At 41.7% G+C, this 19648-nt stretch overlaps 1 protein-coding gene across 1 annotated transcript; it reads left to right on the forward strand.

Annotated features, from left to right (window-relative positions):
- Nucleotides 1-5307: 5307 nt before the first annotated feature.
- LOC132871051 (uncharacterized) lies at nt 5308-18541 on the forward strand. Its single transcript, XM_060905205.1, has 15 exons — nt 5308-5329; nt 12339-12425; nt 13455-13481; nt 15747-15951; nt 16039-16141; nt 16242-16369; nt 16453-16515; nt 16609-16668; nt 16792-16836; nt 16992-17051; nt 17147-17176; nt 17279-17323; nt 17405-17658; nt 17803-17962; nt 18441-18541. Exons 4-15 carry the CDS (start codon nt 15747-15749, stop codon nt 18539-18541), a joined length of 1254 nt encoding a protein of 417 aa, XP_060761188.1. The 5' UTR covers nt 5308-5329; nt 12339-12425; nt 13455-13481.
- Nucleotides 18542-19648: the final 1107 nt, after the last annotated feature.

Genomic DNA, 19648 nt, shown 5'->3' on the forward strand with positions numbered 1-19648 from the left:
GAAGAGGAGATACAGGTAGCTTAATTTGAAGGGGCCTCCCAAACAGCACATCAGCAGGGGCCATTCCAGTTGACCAGTGAGATGTTGCATGGTAATTGCGGAGGAACGTGTACAGAGCCTGTTTCCATGGGCGGCCTTCAACATGTGCAGCGCGTACAGCCTTTTCAAGAGTAAGCATAAAACATTCAGCCTCTGCATTGGCCTGAGGCCAGAGTGGAGTTATCTTCCTATGTCTGAAACCCAGGTATGTTGCGAAATCTGCAAATTCTGAGCTTTGAAAAGGTGGGCTGTTATCTGTTTTGACCTCAAGCGGAATTCCCAGTGTTGAGAATATTTTATCAAGTTTAGGAATTGTGGCCCTCACTGACGTGGACTGCAGAATCTTTACCTCTGGATATCTGGAGTATTCATCAATGACCACCAAAAGGTAATCACCAGAGGGGAATGGACCACAGAAGTCTGCACCAACCTTTTCCCATGGTGATGATGGCAGCTCAGACATGTGGAGAGGTTCTTGTGTGTGATGAGGCACAACAGACTGACATGGAAAACAACCAGCCATCATGGTTTCTACCTGTCTGTCAATGCCAGGAAACCAGACTTTCTCCCTGATCAGTTTCTTTGTTTTGACCAGTCCCTGGTGGCCTTCGTGTGCAAGTGATATGGCCCTGACTTGTAGAGAATGGGGAATAACAATCTTTGTGCCCCGTAGTACAGTGTCATCAGTAGCAGTTACTGTCAGTTCATCTTTGATTTTATGGAATGATTTTAGTGCAGCACTATCAACTCCATCAGCAAAATCCTGTGTTTCAGACAGCGACCCCCATGAGCTCCCTTTTATGAGTTGGATGACTTTACATAGAGTGGGGTCAGCTGTGGTTGCATTCTGAATTTCTGCAAGTGTCATTGCCTTAGGGATGGTGCTTGCCATAATAAAGTTCACATATTCTTCCACTTGTTGTTTGGTGTTTGAAACCTCTTGAAAGGCATGTGAAACATGTGCAGGATGACGTGACATGTAATCTGCAGGGTTATCCTTTCCAGACTTGTAACGGACGGTGTAGTTGTAGGGCTGGATACGTAGACCCCAGCATTCAATACGAGCAGACGGCTTTGATTTGGGGTTAGTGAAAATCCATTCCAAAGGTTTGTGATCACTGACAAGGGTAAAGGGTGCCCCATAAAGATACATGTGAAAATGTTCACAGCCCCAGACAATGGCGAGAGCCTCACATTCTGTTTGTGAATATTTTTGTTCGATAGGTGACAAGGCTCTGCTTGCATAGCTTATCACTCTGGCTGGTTCATGTGGGCCACTTCTCTGTGCCAACACGGCCCCAAGACCCATTGGACTTGCGTCAACCACCAGTTCAGTTAATTTGTATGGGTTGAAGTAGGTCATGACGGCATCACTTGTTAGACTTTGTTTCAGTTTATCAAGGGACTTCTGGTGTTTGTCCATCCAGATCCAGCAAATGTTTTTTTTTTGTAAGTTCTCTCAAAGGTTGAGTGATAGTAGCAAAAGCTTTGATGAAGCGGGCACTGTAATTTGCCATGCTGAGAAGACTGCGGACCTCGCTGCTATTGGTTGGGGCAGCAGCATCATGCAGTGCCTGAACTTTCTTGGGATCAGGAGAGAAACATCCATCTGAGAATATGTAGCCAAAGAATTCCAGAGAGGTTTGTGCGTAGGAGCATTTAGCCTTGTTCAGAGTCAGATTTTTCTCCCCAAGTCGCTGAAATGTTGCCCTCAGAGCTTGATCATGGTTAGCCTTCATTCTGCCAAATACCAAAATGTCATCACTCAGGTTGATGACTCCTGGGATACCATCCAGGGCTTGCTGAATGGCATTTTGAAATACCTCTGCTGCTGAAGAAACTCCAAAACTCAGTCTTTTGTAATGTCGCAGTCCTACATGAGTGGAGAATGTTGTGATATATTGTGATATTGGCTCCAGTTCCAGCTGATGATACCCACAGTTTAAATCCATTTTTGAGAAGAATCTGGCTCCATTGAGTGCTTGTATCACGTCGTCTACCGTAGGTGTGAGATGTCTTTCTCGTTCGATAGCTTGATTTGGTATCCTCATGTCCACACAAATATGCACTGCTTCTGGGTTTTTTGGCTTTGGAACAGGAACAATTAGGGAGACCCATGGAGTAGGCCCATCCACTTTCTCTATGATGTCAAGTTCCTCTAAACGTTGTAGTTCAGCTTCAATTCGCTTCCTGACATGAAAAGGTACTCTTCTGTGAGGTTGTGTGACTGGAGGAACATCTTTCTTTTTGTACAGCTTGACTTGGAAGTCCTTTAATTTGCCCACCCCATGAAAGAGGTCAGCATACTCAGTGAGGAGATCACCTACTGCACTCTTCTCCATTTGCTTCAAGGTTGTTGTAGGCTGTGTTGAGTGTGCTGGAGTTGTGTGAAGTGAGTTAGCAACTTTGATCAGTCCCAATTGACTGGTGGTGTCATAGCCAAACAAACTGCCATTATTGCCTTTAAGAACTTGGAAGGTTGCGTTTGTGAACTGTGATTTGGATTCCACCAGTGAGGTGAATTTTCCCAGGGTAGGCAGTGGGCTGCTTGAGCCATAAGGGAAGATGGGGACTGTGCATTTAGTGAGTGATGGCTTATGTCTCAATCTCTGATAAGTTGCTTCATCAATGATGTTGACAGTAGCCCCAGAATCAAGCATGACTTGTATATTGCAGTCACGGACCTTTATCTTTGCATGTGGGAGATTTGTTCTTAGTCGGGTAACTGTGTATACATACTCTTCAGAAGACTCTGAGTCTGAAGTACACGCTGTCTGAGGTGTAGTGTTGCTGCTTCCACTAGTGTCTATGTACGGTAATGCACTTTATGTCTACCTCTGATGCTGTTTTATGGCTGTTTAGAGCGACAACATTTGGCAAAATGTCCTTGTTTTCCACACGCGTTGCATGTCTTCCCCCACGCTGGGCACACCACTCCCTCACGGTGGGGAAAAGTACCGGAGCAGTTGTAGCATCTTTTCAGTCCCGCCCTCTTCCCATTTCAACAGCCATTACTTCTTCCTGCATATTGGCTTGTTTTGTACTTTGTGTTTGTTCTATACCTGATGCTTGCATCTCCGCAAGTGCCATGATTCTGCCGAGTGACCGGAGTTCCATCAACATGAGCTCCGGTTTCTGTAGTGCTTGACGCCGCAATTTATTGCATGTGCAAGTTTGAATGATCATGGTTTTGATCTCTCTTTCAACATCAGGAAACTCACAAGTTGCTGCTAATTGTCATAGTCGTACGTGATAGGAGTCAAGTGTTTCCTCTGCTAGTTTTTTAGCTTGTCTACATTTGAAAGTCTCATAGGCGATGTTGATTTTAGGGGAAAAGTACCCAGTCAGTGTTTCTTTCGCATTTTTATAGTTCTTTGTTTCTCCCGCTTCAGTAAGTGTGTCAAAGATGTCTTGAACACCATCCCCCGCATAGTGCAAAAGCATTGCACATTTCCTTTTATCATCTTTTATATCCAAAGCAACCATGAAGTTTTCAAAGCGCTGTAGCCATTTCTTCCAGCGGATGGATGAGTTTTGATCCTCAGAGATGTCAAAAGCAGGGAATGAAGGCAGTGCAGTAGCCATGTTCGGGGGGGGGGGGGGGGGGGAATTAAATCCTTGTCGCCAATGTAAAATTCTGAATTAAAACTCTGACACAGCAAGGTAGCTTTTAGACAGTTTTTAGTGAACTTGAATATTCAGTTACAAACATTGGCATCCCGCTTTTTTTCCCTCACCACTCCCTCTGCTCCCTCAGTATCCACCCAAACATAATGAAACTAGAGCGCCCCCTTGTGGACTAAAACAATAGTGAATAAAACCATGTCTGTGTACAACCCAAAACCGATCACATGTGAAAATGCAATAACATCATAACGTTACATGTTCTACATCGTAAACATTACACCTACCAACACCAACCCCTTGTAACCACGGCAAAATTGCGTTGTGGCTTAAGTCTGATGTGGAGTTTTATATCAGCCGTTTCAGAACATGGTCACCGAATTAATGTTAACTTATTGCTTTGCAGGCTGCCCCTCCTCAAGTCTTCTCTATCGATACATGACTTTGCTGGAGAGCATGGGAAAAAAATGGGTACTTGCAGCTCGCAACACAGCTTTCAGATTCGCTGGATCACTTGCCAAAACATCACAGACTGTAGATCTGATGTTTTAAGACGTATTTGCAAAATTAACCACTTGGACATTTCAAATGCAAAAGAGTAGGCCTAGAATTATAAGTGCAAAATGCATGGATGATAACCAACAATAAAACATTTATGCAGCCATAAGTCATGGTTTAATGGATCTAATGTGCACATTTTCTCTTAATTTGATCAATGCTTTACTATCTGCTCTCTTTTCAGCAAACTGTGTGATGAACTAATTTTTTTCCAATGCAAGAATCACCCAATGTTTATTAGGCTACATGGCTCCTGTAAATAGGCAAAGCAAAAATGTCTACTTTCAGACAAGTCTCAGAGGTGAACCAGTGAGGTGAACATGTACAATTTACTTGACTCGTCAATCCAAGTACAATGTGCTTAAACCGTTTGTTTTATTGCAATACTATAAAATGTAAGTATATTGTAACTCAAATTACATAGTCAAATGTAATTATGTTTGTTAGTAATGCTGTAAAACTTAAAAACAAAGTACAATTTAATCAACTCTCTGATTTTATATGAAATCCGGGTTTACAGTGTGTGCAATATCCCCACATAACTCATCCCCCTCCCAAAATGTGCAATATTTCCATATAACTTTCCTCTCTTCATAATCCAGGAACAGCACTCAGGACTAGCCTTTTATTTTATTACTGTTATTTAACATTTGCCCTCTCCTTCTGTTTAATACTTGTATTTAAAATTTTGTACATATTGCCACCTTTTTGTATCGTGCTTTATATTTTATATTTTTTATTATAGTGTTCCATTTCCTAACGTTGTATTGTATAGTGTTTCTATATTTCATTTTTTATTATAGTGTTCTATTTCCTAAACTGTTGACTCAGAGCCCTGCACAAAAATTCCAATGTGTCTGAACTGTTGGGTTATGCATAAATAGCAAATAAAAAACCTTGACCTTAAGGACTTCAACTTTTCACCAGCATTCAGAAAACAGGTGGGAAAAGATAAGTACACAATCATTCAGAGAGTAATGAGCAGCCAGGTTTTACTCACAAAATTCATAAGATGATTTAATCAACCAGAAGTGTGACGTTTCCCCGGACAGGTAAAGTTACTTTCACTTTCCATTTCAGCGCTGTTACGAAATGGCGTCGAGTGAAGGTAAGCAGCAACACGTCTTTTATTCAGAGTACTATATCACACGCTTTAAAGGTTTAAAATGTTAAAAGTTTTCATCATTTGTTAAAACTCGTTTCACTCTTCAGCCATATACGGGTTTTATAGGACTATTTTATAAGATCAGCCATGTCAGTATTTTTCTCCAGACTCCTCTGAGAAAGTTACTGAACCGCTTCCTGTTTTGCACTGAACTCAGAAGAGTCGTCCGGGAATCTTAGTCCGGAGGCCCGTGTCGGGGATTTAAAACAAGAAAAATAATTATGCAGATGTCACCTCGTACTGGGAAAAACCCCTCTGATCTGATGTCCTTTGATCAGGAGGACAGAGTGACAAGAGGAGCCTTGTGATCATGCGTCTAACAAGCGAGAGCAGAATGAAAAAATAGGCCGAGGTTCAAGGAGCATTTAGAAACCAGAGTTAAAGCAGGTAATGTGTAAAATTGAGGAGCGCTGGACTGGAACTGATCTGATACTGAGGGATGGAATTGTCTCTTTTTGCAGTTAATTTTAACTCCCTCTCATATATAATATATAGTCATGAACCGGCTCAAATTCAAGACAAAAATCAGGGAGACCACAAAAATAATCAAAATTAACATATAAACTAAATTTAACTAATATTAAAACAAACACAAAAACAATTAAAATGATGTAAATCAAGGAGGTCAGTAGTATATAGTGAGTGTGTAAATGAGTACTTTAAATAAAGAAAAGACTAACCACACCCAAAACAAAACCTACCCCAATGTCCAGCCTGATGGAAGGAGAGAGAATTGACTGCATCAGTCCTCTTATATAGTAATCAGGAACTGAGTAGGTGCAGGTGTAACTCCCAGCCTCCTGAACACAACAGGACCACCTCCTGAAGAGGAAGAGGAGGGAACAACAAACAAGGAAAACCAAACAGCAAAGAAGGGGTCATGGGGTCATCATTATCTATCTATCTATCTATCTATCTATCTATCTATCTTAGTGTGTGTGTGCACTTTATAAAAGTTAAAAGTGGTAAGACCTTTATTTGCAAGAGACTCAAGTGTGACTGGTTTTTGGAAAATGCAATGGGGCGATACTGTACTATTATACTATACTGTACTATTATACTATACTGTAATATTATACTGTACTATTATATTATACTGTACTATTATACTGTACTATTATACTATACTGTTTCAGTCGGTTACTACAAAGTCATCTCTGGCTACTACGACAGCATGACACCTACATAAAACACGCAGTGCTGCTAACACACCGCTGTGCTGCTGCTGTGATCACCGCACTACTGATCCGCCCAAACCACTTTGTTTATTTCACCCCAAAATCAGCCCTTTTCCAGTGCATTTTGAAAACTGCTGGACAGGACGGTTGGAAGAATAACTGGTTAATTTTTTTTTAACTTCATCTCATTATCTGTAGCCGCTTTATCCTGTTCTACAGGGTCACAGGCAAGCTGGAGCCTATCCCAGCTGACTACGGGTGGAAGGCGGGGTACACCCTGGACAAGTCACCAGGTCATCACAGGGCTGACACATAGACACAGACAACCATTCACACTCACATTCACACCTACGGTCAATTTAGAGTCACCAGTTAACCTAACCTGCATGTCTTTGGACTGTGGGGGAAACCGGAGCACCCGGAGGAAACCCACGCGGACACGGGGAGAACATGCAAACTCCGCACAGAAAGACCCTCGCCGGCCACGGGGCTCGAACCCGGACCTTCTTGCTGAGGCGACAGCACTAACCACTACACCACCGTGCCGCCATTTTTTAACTTATGTAGCTCAAATAATATAATAAACGAGTTAAATTTACCCAGCTGCTGGGTTATAGAAAACAACCCAGAATGAGTTAAAACAAGAAGCCATGGTCACAGCGCTCGAAACTAACGGTGTCCCGATGTCCCGGGGACCATAAAAAATGTCATCGGGACACAAAATTATCATATCTGGGACAATGGAAAAAAATAGATCTAGAAAAAAAGTTCTACATTAAAGGTGCAGTACAAGATTTTGGAATAACGGTTCCCGCAAGCCATATTTTGAAAAGAAACACTCCCACCCCCGCGTCTCCACCCCTCCTCCCCCTTATAAAGCCTGAGAAATTCCGGCTTTATAATGGGTGTCTATTGCGTTACACACCAGTGCAGCTCGTTAAGTTAGAGTGTAGAGAGCTTGGAAAAATAGCTCAAACTTTCTCATTTAAACTGTTTTCAGCCCCAATTTTCACTCCACACACATAATTTTCTCAAAAGTAGTAGCCACACTTGTCCTGATTCACACAATGTGTCTACCTGAGCGATAGGATTTACTGTTTTTGAATGAGAAGCCTGAAAGTAACGAGAGCACAGCCGCGCAGCCCCATAGACTCCCATTATAAACGTGGCAGAAAAGTCACTCGTTTTTAACTCGCTCTAGTGACCTCATTTTTTACACTACAGACAAAAAAAATTACATCCGTGTGTTCAGGAGAGCCTTGTGGCGCTCACTGTGAAAGAATTTTGTGAATATCTCCTTCCGTTTTCGTGTAAATCCCCGTTGTTTGGAAGGAGCGCACTGAGAGAATCCTGCGCTCTGTGTGACACTCTGCTCGCTCTCACACACACACAGAAGGGCCGGGCTGGTCGCGGGCTTCAGTCTGATTGACGTGTCAGTATCCAATCATTTTGAGGTGGTACCTCGATATGATTGGATGGCGTTTTTCCTTTATTTTACACTGTAGACTGGATTAAAATATTTCGTTTTTTGGGTCAAACCTTCTATTGTACTGCTTGCAACATGGGTGTGCATTTCATCCATTGATGTTATGGCTGATGGCTTTCAAAACATCTCTGAATGGGGCAACAGGTATATTACATAATGAAATGAACATAAAAGGGGTCTTATTTTCAGCTAAAGTGTACTGCAGATGTAGGGAGTTGAAACATTTTCTGAATGAGCTAGTTGGCCCCTTTTAAATAAACGGGTATCTATTCATACAGTGAGATCGCCAAAGTTTAATAAACTGAAAATGCAATAACTAATTTTGAAGTAGATGATGTATAGGACATGTGTCACTTGTGTTTTGTGACTTATTGTAAAATGATATAAAGGGTTCAAAATCGCATAGTTACAAATATAATAGTAACTTCATATGATAATATTAACCACTGGTTATTTCAGAGAGGAAAAAAATGGGGACACTATTGCTTCCATTCGGGACAATACAACACAGAATTCGGGACCACTGGGGGACACAAAGAAAAAAAGTTAATTTCGAGCCCTGCATGGTCATCACTATCCCCAGCCACAAGGATTTTATGAACAACCCAGCATTTTAGATGGTACTGTCCAGTCATGGCTTAAACAATTCAGTAGGGCTCCAGATAAAGCTGACATCTATAAAAGTAATGTAAAAGGACATTGGCTTGCAGCATTGATCGATGTAGAAGTCATATTTTTAATTTTGAACCTCTTAATACTTAGAACATCATAAGCCCATTGCTTTAATATTGATTTATGTCATAAGTGCCATGACACGTTCATAAAACGCTACCCAGCTGTTTTCAGTAGTATGAGCACACAGAGTTGCATTGATGTAGCTTTATGTAATTTCTGAGAAAACTTATCCAGATTGAATCCAATTGTGCAAAGTCCAGTAATGAAAATCAAGGGCCATAACTCTGAAAATAATAATTTCTTGTAAAATATTTTCAAACACAACTTAAATCATGACCAGTAATATAAGCATGCAAAGTTTCATTGATGTAGCTCATGTTGTTTCTGAGAAAACTTGTCCAGATTGAAACAGACGGATGGACTCCATTCCTACAGTGGGGAAAATAATTATTTGATCCCCTGCTGATTTCGTAAGTTTGCCCGGTTACAAAGAAATGAGCAGTCTATAATTTTATGGTAATTTTATTTTCACAAATAGAGACAGAATATCAACAAAAAAGTCCAGAAAAAAATACATATAAAGGTTATAAATTCATTTGTATTTGATTGAATGCAATAAATATTTGATCCCCTACAAACCAGCAAGAATTCTGGCTACCACAGACCAGTTACTGTCTGTGCCCATGAGCCACACAGATTAGTCTGTCACTTTAAGAAAGTACTCCTAATTTCTACTCGTTATGGTTATAAGACACCTGTCAACAGAATCAACCTCTTCCAGCCTCTCCACCACAATGAGCAAGACCAAAGAACTTTCAAAGGACATCAGGAACAAGATTGTAGACCTGCACAAGGCTGGAATGGGCTACAAGACCATCAGCAAGAACCTTGGTAAGAAGGAGACAACTCTTGGTGCAATTATTAGAAAATGGAAGAAATATAAAATGACCATCAATCGCCCTCGGCCTGGAGCTCCATGCAAGATCTCGCCTCGTAGGGGAAGGATGATCATGAAAAGGGTGAGGGATCAGCCCAGAACTACATGGGAGGAGCTTGTTAATGATCTCAAGGCAGCTGGGACCATAGTCACCAAGAAAACCATTGGTAACATACTATGCCGTAATGGATTAAAATCCTGCAGTGCCCGCAAGGTCCCTCTGCTCAAGAAGGCACATGTACAACCCCATCTGAAGTTTGCCAGTGAGCACCTAAATGATTCAGAGAAGGCTTGGGAAAAGGTGATGTGGTCAGATGAGACCAAAATTGAACTCTTTGGCGTCAACTCAACTCATTATGTTTGGAGGGAGAGAAATGCTGAATAAAATCCCAAGAACACCATCCCCACCATCACACATGGAGGTGGAAACATTATACTTTGGGGCTGTTTCTCTGCTAAGGGCACAGGACGACTTCACTGCATCTCATTGTTGAAAGGTATCACCAGAAGAATACCATACCCACGGTGAAGCATGGTGGTGGCAGCATCATGTTTTGAGGTTGTTTTTCTTCAGCTGGAACAGGGGCTTTAGTCAAGGTGGAGGGAAATATGAACAGTTCTAAATACCAGTCAATTTTGGCCCAAAACCTTCAGGTGTCTGCTAGAAAACTGAAGATGAAGAGGAATTTCATTTTTCAGCACAACAACAACCCCAAGGATACATCGAAATCAACAAAAGAATAGCTTCACCAGAAGAAAATTAAAGTTTTGGAACGGCCCAGCCAGAGCCCAGACCTAAACCCAATTGAAAATCTGTGGGGTGACCTGAAGAGGGCTGTGCACAAGAGACGCCCTCACAATCTGACAGATTTGGAGCGCTTTTGCAAGGAAGAGTGGGCAAATATCGCCAAGTCTACATGCGGCAGGCTGATAGATTCCGACCTAAAAAGACTGAATGCTGTAATTAAATCAAAAGGTGCTTCAACAAAATATTAGTTTAAGGGTGTGCACACTTATGCAACCAACTTATTGTGTTTTTTTTTTACTTTTTATGTTTTTTCCCTGAACAGATTTGTTTGTTTTTCAATTGTCCAGGTTATAGGTCACATTAAAGGCGGGAAAATTTTTTAAATTATTTATCGTGGTCTCGTTTTTTTACATCAGAAAAACCAATCATTTTAATGGGGTGTGTATACTTTTTATATCCACTGCAAGTGATTTTTGCCAGTTAAATGCTTTAATAACTGTTAGGGTTCCCCCAGCTGGAACGGTCAACTTCTCGAGACCAGTGCCCTCGTGCCACCTGCAAAATTCTGGGGCGAAAAAACACCGCAAAAAAACAGAGAACCAGAGATCGGTTTCACTGCTGTTTATTCACAGTTTTCTCGCCAAAGATAAAATTTTACAGACAACTTTTATAACAAATTATAATCTCTCTTGTGTTTATGTATTGTCTATCGAATGTGTGTGTGTGTGTGTGTGTGTGTGTTTATGTGTGACCTCAGAGAGGGGTGTGTGTGTGTGGGTGTCCATGGCGTGTAGAGGGTGAAAATGTGTGTGTGTGTGTTATGTGTGTGCGCATGTAAATGTGCTAAGTCTTGTGCTAAGTCAGCAAATTACATCTTAATTTCATTAATATGTAGTAAAACAATCATAGGCAAAACATCCCATATCAAGAATATGTTAACAACTCAGCATTTACCATTTTAAACAAAGACATGTTTATGTCTAGTCTAGCAAAGTAGGTCAGCACTTCTCTGTGACTGGAGGAAGGTCACAAGCCTAGGATTCAGGATTAAACTCATAAAGTCTTAACATCTTAACAATCCTAAATTACACTCTGCAATTAATAAAGGATCTTAAAAAGCTCTAAAATATTAAATCATAAAGTCTTAACAATCCTAAATCACGTGTAGCTATAAAACTAACTTAAATCATGGCTTTAAATCTAACAATCCCCCCCTTTGATACTAGATTGTAATCTAGTATCACACCCCAATATTCTGATCATACATATAACTCATATGCTTGAGTTAATCCTTGCTCTTCTTGACGGGTATTGGTGCTCAGAGGGCGGGCATGCCCCCGATAGCAGAGGGTCATTGAAACGACGTAGAGTTTTGGTCAGAATGGTCGGTTTCCGTCGTACGTCAGAAAATCAACGTTGAAACGGCGCCGTGAAACGTCGATTTCTCCGCCGTCTGAGAGGGTCGATTTATCACCGTTGAATCAACGTGGGTAAAGGTTGATCTGTCGACCATCAGAGAAGGTTGAATATACGACGTCGAACCATCGTCACTTTTGCCGGCCAGTTTTCAACATTGGTAGGATTGCTCAGAATATAAATTGCCACTAGTGTGTGTCTGTCTGTCTTATGCTGCTTACACATAGACACGAGTAAATGATATAAGTAGGCCTATATAGGCTAAGTGATAATGGCAAGTAAACGATAAGTAAATGATGAAAAAAGGAATAAAACCAATTTAGGTCTACTGTCTGAACTCAGCAATATTTGACCTTCTATGAAAGTTTTTTTTTTTACAGTTTGTTGATTTCAAGGCATGATTTAAAAAGAAGGGCAGGCCTATTGCAATGTCGTTGGATGACCCATGCTATCCCATAATGCACCGTTGTTTACTGCATGACGTCATTTGCGTTACTGTATACTGGCTGCAGGTTAACTTCAACACTAGTTGGAACGCGACTCTCTTGTGGATCGGCCTGCTGATAGACGCTACTTTTTCATTCATCCCTGGACATCTGGTACGTACCATTATTCAGTCGCTATTAGTAAAGGGAATTTTAAATACAATTTCAAGCAGTTTAAGAAGATGAACTTCAGTCATATCGCCTACGCCATAGGCCTAGGTTGCATGTCGTTGTGAGCCGACCTGTTATTTTGTGTAGCGGCTTTGTGTTTGGGTCACGGCCATGAACTTTAAACATTATCCAGGCTACCAACGCTTTTGTAGTGACCTTTCTTTGAGGTACCACGACCAACTTTGCTTATATTCCCTCAATTCATACAATAAACATGCAGATGCATTGTTTAGCCGAAAACTGGTCATAGTTGTGGTCTTGGAAAAAAAAGCATTTCAATCGAGTATACAGGCCGCGGTTATAACCGGTAGCTAGCCTACACCTAGCTTGTGGGGGCTGGGCTTTGTAACACTGTAGGCCTATGGGTCGCAGCCATTACAACATGAATCCAGGCATTAAAACATTGTTGGTGTTAAAACAGAACTTTCTATAAAACAATTGTTTGATCTGTGTGTGTGTGTGTGTGTGTGTGTGTAAGGTTATTTCAAATGTAATGGCGTAAATGTGTGTGTGCGTGCGTGTGTCCACTTGAAACAAACATGCAGATGCATTGTTTCTGCATGTTTCTTGTATGAGTTGAGGGAATATAAGCAATTTCGTTCATGGTACCTCAAACAAAGTGGTCACTACAGAAGTAGCCTGGATAATCTTTGAAGTTCATGGCCGCCATGGCTACACAAACGAACAGGTCAGCTCAAAACAACATGCAACCTAGGCCTACATGCTAGATTTAAACTCTAAGTTTTGTAACACTGTAGGCCGATGGGTCGCAGCCATTACAACATTAATCCAAGCATTAAAACATTGTTGGTGTTAAAACAGAACTTTCTGTAAAACAATTGTTTGACCTGTGTGTGTGTGTGTGTGTGTGTGTGTGTGTGTGTGTGTGTGTGTGTGTAAGGTTATTTCAAATGTAATAACATAAATGTTGTCTTTGTCCCCCCCCTATGTTTACCTCAATGGAACCTGAAGACCACTACCACAACATTCCCTCAAAAGGTACTGCAGTAATTTATTTCTTTAGGGGAGAGAATATGGCTTCTTATTGGTCAAAAAGAAGACGTGTTTTGAAGGCTACTGAAATGTTAGAAAGGCAGATTCTGTCCGATTTTGAGTCAGCTCTGCGTAATCATGCTCCTCCAGTCTCTCTTGCTCCTCCAGTCTCTCTTGCTCCTCCAGTCTCTCTTGGTCCTCCAGTCTCTCCCATGCCTGCATCATCAATGGGTTTAGATGAGGATGGTGGGGATTCTGTTGAGTTGGGAGGGTGCAGTGATGCAGAGTCTGACAGCAGTAGCATGTCTTCAGAGGGTGACAGTCATATTGATGGTGACTCTTTTGAAGAGTCAGGGCTTCACCAAAAATTAAAACACTGGGCTGCATCATTCTCTGTGCCTTTGATTGCCATTACTGCTCTGTTGACCATTTTGAGAACAAGCCACCCTGAACTGCCCCAGGATGCTCGGACCTTATTGGGCACTAAGCCTGCAGTACCATTACAGACTGTAGGTAATGGGGAATACTACCATTTTGGCTTGGCAAAGGGAATTTTGTCCAAATTAAGCACCATCCATTTACCAGATGTTATTCAAACAATAAGACTTCAATTTAACATCGATGGTCTCCCTATTTTCAAAAGCACCAAGCTTCAGTTTTGGCCTATTTTGGCACTGATTGATTGCGATTACACCAGAACACCGTTTTTAGTTGGCATCTTTTGTGGCCCTGGAAAACCCTCCAATGTGTTTGATTATCTGACGCAGTTTGTTAAAGACCTATCTGCTCTGCTTTGCAGTGGGGTAACATTTGGAGGTAGAAAGCTGAGGGTGGCCATTTCATCCTTCATTTGTGATGCTCCTGCTCGAGCATTTGTAAAACAAATTAAATGCCATAATGGGTACTCCGGATGCGATAAGTGCTATCAGACTGGTATTTGGCAGAAAAAAATGACGTATCCAGACACTGATGTTAGGCTAAGGTCAGACGAGGAGTTTTAAAATATGGTAGATGAGGACCACCACATCAACAGAAGTCCTCTGACTGGTCTGGTGAAAATGGTGTCTGCCTTCCCAATAGATTACATGCATTTATGTTGCCGAGGTGTTACGAAAAAGTTGATACATTTTTGGATGAGGGGGAAAAACTCCACAAGGCAGCCTACAAGAGCCATTAAAGCCATCTCTGAAAAGTTGATACAGCTTCGTCCCTATACTCCAGCTGAATTTGCACGAAAACCCCGTGAACTCGCCGAAATTGATAGGTGGAAAGCGGCAGAGCTGCGGCAATTTATGATTTACAGTGGGCCAGTAGTTCTGAGGGACATTCTTCCACAAGATCTCTATGAAAACTTCATGTTGTTTTCTGTGGCCATGTTTTTGCTACTCACACCAAACATTTCTGAAAGTATGGTTTGTTTTTGCGAAAAATTGTTAATGACTTTTGTGAAGCATTTTGGAGAGGTGTATGGTAAAGACGAGATTGTGTTTAGCGTACATCAAACAATACATCTGACACATGAGTACCGCCAGTATGGTTCCCTAGACAACATCTCATCCTTTCCTTACGAGAATTATTTGGGTAAACTAAAAAAAATGCTACGCAAGCCATCTCAACCTTTACAACAGGTTGTCAAACGCCTTTCAGAGGAGCCAGTTCGTTTAGTTCCACCACCACCTACACAACCACAGCTGTTACACCCACACCAGGAGGGCCCATTACCCCAACACTTAAGTTCCGGCCAGCAATTTAAAAAAGTGCATTTCAATGATTTCTGTTTTTCTTCAAAGCAGGGCGATGATTGCCTAGTGATTAAAAATGAAATCGTAATGGTGAAAAACATAATTAAACATTGTGACTCTGTCTTTGTGGTTTACATGAAATTCAAGAGGAGGGAGTCATATTTCCACTATCCTTGCCCCTCCAAAAGCATTGGCTGCTACAGAGTATTTGGCATAGACAGCTGCCTTAACGTTGACCAGCTTGAGGTTGTCCAGGGCAAATGTGTGTTGTTCCCAGATGGAGAGACCTTTGTGGCAATCCCTCTTCGTCACCATTCGTAAACCTATATGGGGAGAAAAAGAAAAAAAAACACACTCACTCACACACACACACACACACACACACACACACACACACACACACACACACACACAAAGAACACATTTACTTTTACATTAGAATCTGGACAGTTGGAGTACTCCAGCTGGATGGCAGGCACTAACTATCCTTTCCATGGAGTGCTTTGTTTTATTATTATTTTTATTATAGATGGCACAGCTTTGGAACTTGGTGGAATTCCAGGACCAGAGTGCAGCAGTTGTGCCGCTCAGCTGGGTGGTAGAGGTGGACGGAGAAGTGGGATGCTACTGGCCACCCTATAGTGGCCAAAAAGCTGAGAAGGCCGCCATGAACTCCATCCCCCCGGGACAAGGATGGCAATTCCACCCAAAAATCAGGGCGCTGACAACCTGTGGTGAGCTGCATAGCTACTTCATTAAACCAATGACAATACTTCAATATTGCATTAAGCCAATATCATTAAGACTGCCTTCCCTTTCAGCCACCTTTGCCAAAGCCAGGTCTTGCCTCAACCGATCGCTGGAGGAAGGCTGCCTTACAGCAGACCTGCAGTCTGATGGTGAGATGGGGCCCAGGAAAAGACGGTAAAAATTCTTTTTAAATCACAACTTGCAGTTATAAGTTCAAGTACAGTTTCGTTTGTGTTTTGAGCTGTGGCAGTAAGGTCCTGTGTTTATTTTAAAGTCCAAACAAAAGGTATTTTGAGGAGGACAGCAAGGAGGAGGCACAACCAAGGCGTAAGGGGAGGAGGTCACCATCTATTGACGCCACTCAGCTGGACAGCGAGTGGCAATTCCCCTCCCTTAATGAAGGTGACTATCTGTACCACTTGTTGTTGTTCTACTGAAGACCTAGAACTTGTCTGAAATAATAATGATTTCATTTCCGTTTTTAGACACCCAGTCAGCCAGTAGACACCCAGCCAGCCAGTTCCTTCACAGCCAGCCATTAACTCATGGTAACTATGCATTTCCTTTATTTATGCCAGAAACTAAAATACCAGTAAGTAAGTGAAGATGTTTTGATCAACTGACTGCTTACTATTTTTCAGATTCACTGCCGTCAGAAACCCCGCCAGGCCTTGTACTTAACAGCCAGCCACTAACCCATGGTAACTATACATTGCCTTGATTTATGCCATAAACGACTGAAAAAAAACAAAACAAAAATGTCTATGTACTGTAGATGTGTTTTAAACTAAATGTGAACAAAATTGTACTCTCTGACATTTCAGCTTCACCTCTGCCGTTGCGACAGGTGAACAATCAGTTGCTGCGTGGTGAGTCCACAACTGTATTCACTGGTCATAAATTACCAGCAATGTGAAATAAAACTCCTAATGTTTGGTGTTACTTAACAGACATGGCCATCAACACAGTCATTGCTCTCCTTGGCCAGCTGAGGGAGGGAAACTGACTGCTTACTATTTTTCAGATTTACCGTTGTCAGAAACCCCGCCAGGCCCCCTACATCACAGTCAGCCACTAACCCATGGTAACTATACATTGCCTTGATTTATGCCATAAACAACTAAAAAAAAAAACATCTATGTAGATGTGTTCTGATCAACAGACCATACAATTTTTCAGATTCACCCCAGCCACGTCACCGCTTCCATGGTAAGTCAAAGAGGAAATCAATCAACATGAAAATTGTCAATTTAGAAAAGACATTTAAATTAAGCACCCTGCAGTGAACTAAATTGTACTCTGATATTTCAGCCACACCTCTGCCATCCCAACAGGGGAACAATGAGTTGCTGCGTGGTGAGTCCTCAACTGTAATCACTTTTCAAAAATGACAAGCAATGCGTAACAAAAGTCCTAATGTTTCGTGTTACTTAACAGACATGGGCATCAGCACCGTGATCTCTCTCCTTGGCCAGCTGAGGGAGGAAATCAGGGAGCTGAAGGGGGAAAACAGGGAGATGAAGGGGATGATAGGAAGGCTGGAGCAAGAGGTCAGGGCCCAAAGGAGAGAGATGGGGAGACAAGACACACCCCAGACATCACCCCTTACCAAGCTCCCACTCTCCACCATGGAGGAGTTTTTGGCAGCAGAGGCCCTGGTCAAGGAAGATGCCAAACAAAAGCAGCTGATGGTACTTATTCTTACCTTTCTTTTCCAATCATCTGCAACACCTGCAAAAGGAAACACAAATATTTAATGTCGTTGTGAATCAATGAAACAATGATAAACACTGAATACTTTCACATTGTCTTCATGCTACATTTTATTCTATCAGGTGTCTACCTTAGCCCTTTGTGGCGGAACTGATGTAGGGGTCACGGTGAGGCGGATGCTGCGTAGCCTCCTGGACAACAGCTTGGCCAGCCAGTTCAACTGGGCTGGAAAGGGGGAAAAAACTGCCTTTAAGGACACCAAAATGCATGATGTCCTGTTTGGTAGGTTATGCATGTGCACAAAGCTGTAAAAGAGGGTAAAATAGAAAGCTGTCGCAAGTACTTGCACACTACTTCTAAATGTTCTCTAACAACTCCTTCACTAACTGTAACATTACGATTATAATGACAATGACAAACATATTGTGAAAGATGCAAAGGATTAAGAAACTTACCAGGCGCCTTACTCAGAAAAAGCAGGTGTGCAGGCAAGTCCAGGGAGGCTGACTGAGTGACGAACGGTTTGGTAGTGGCATTTCTATTTCCGCTTTGTCAATGGGGAAATTACTACTATTATTATTTTTAAATCCCGTTTTAATTGTCACAAGATTCACACCTATGGTTTCTGATTTTTACATATATTTTCTGTACTAGTGCCATTACTTGCCACCTACCACTAGAGTGTGACGTAGTCTTCCCAACTCAAACTTAAACAATTATCACCATGCAAATTCTCAATGTTTTGTTCTTTTTCTTTCAGATGCTCTACAAAAGCAGCTGCCAGGGAGCACGCGCACCAATTTCAGTGACGCCGTGAAGAAGTGGCTGAAATATGCGCCAGAGAGAGAGAGGGAGGAATGAGGAGACGTGATGTAGGGTGGCATTTCATTTTGAAACCAATAGCCTACTGCTGACTTTCTTTGTCAATGCTGCATCAAATTAATTTCGGTTATGTTTTTCTGTTTCCATGTACAGGTGTCTGCGCCGCAGGAGGAGTAGGCTACAAAATTGTACATTTGTAAATAAATCTGAAAATGTTTCTAAGAACTTGTTCAAGTGTGTTCTGTTCCTTATAAATGGTAAAATGTATGCCTTATTACATAGCTTGACAAACATTAGGAGGGGTGCATTGGTGCATGCATTTTTTATATCCTGTTGTACATAAAACAGGATGTAGCCTACACACATTGATATAAATGTTCACCTTCATGGTTGAAGTAATGTGTGTTCATCCTAGGCAAGAGCCCCGATGCTTTATTGTTAGCTAGTTTAATTTAGCCTGTTTTGCTTAATTTGTAGCCTTCCTGTTGTACATAAAACAGGAAGTAAAGTTGGATGAATCATCGCCAAAAATTCAACTATAAATCGACCGAAATACGTAGTTGAATAAAGGGTGAAAGGGGGTCTATTCTCTGTCGACCACCAGCCACTTTTCAACGTCGTTTCAACGGAAACTCGTATGAGCAAAGCGGTGTTGAATCAACGTCGTATAGGTGTATAGGTCGAAGAACATGCCGATGATTCCACGTCGAATCAACGACCCTCTGCTATCTGGGGAGTGCTTCACGCCGGGTAGAAGTGTAACGAACTCGATACGAGTTGTCAACAAATCCTATAACTTGGTTCATGAAATGCGCTTACAAAATATTTTCACTGTGAATATTTATTGTGTAATGGTGCAAAGTGAGAGAGAGAGAGGGAGAGAGAGAGACTCTGCCCTTAGGGCAGAGTCAATCCTGCCAGCAAAAATAGGGAAAAAAAGGAGCGATCTCACCACTTCAGATGATGGTTTAAGTCCTACAATACATTCCTCAAAAAGGGCGTAGAAGAGCAAATTAATCCATCAACATAGCATTCAATTTATTCCGGACCATTAAAGACGCTGCCTTCCGCGTAGAATCATACGTCATCCTCGCCGCCATATTGGATAGGTCAAAGCGGAGAATAAAGATTCATGTGCTGCGTTTA

The sequence above is a fragment of the Neoarius graeffei genome, chromosome 22 (assembly GCF_027579695.1).
Source record: "Neoarius graeffei isolate fNeoGra1 chromosome 22, fNeoGra1.pri, whole genome shotgun sequence".
Lineage (NCBI taxonomy): Eukaryota > Metazoa > Chordata > Actinopteri > Siluriformes > Ariidae > Neoarius > Neoarius graeffei.

Bases quoted from the DNA above. Each gene is read 5' to 3' on its own strand.
- LOC132871051 (XM_060905205.1), top strand. From the start codon at position 15,747: ATGGCACAGCTTTGGAACTTGGTGGAATTCCAGGACCAGAGTGCAGCA. The intron at 16,669-16,791 runs GTAACTATACAT...CTGACATTTCAG, and splicing joins CAGCCAGCCACTAACCCATG to CTTCACCTCTGCCGTTGCGA. The intron at 17,963-18,440 runs GTAGGTTATGCA...TTTTTCTTTCAG, and splicing joins AATGCATGATGTCCTGTTTG to ATGCTCTACAAAAGCAGCTG.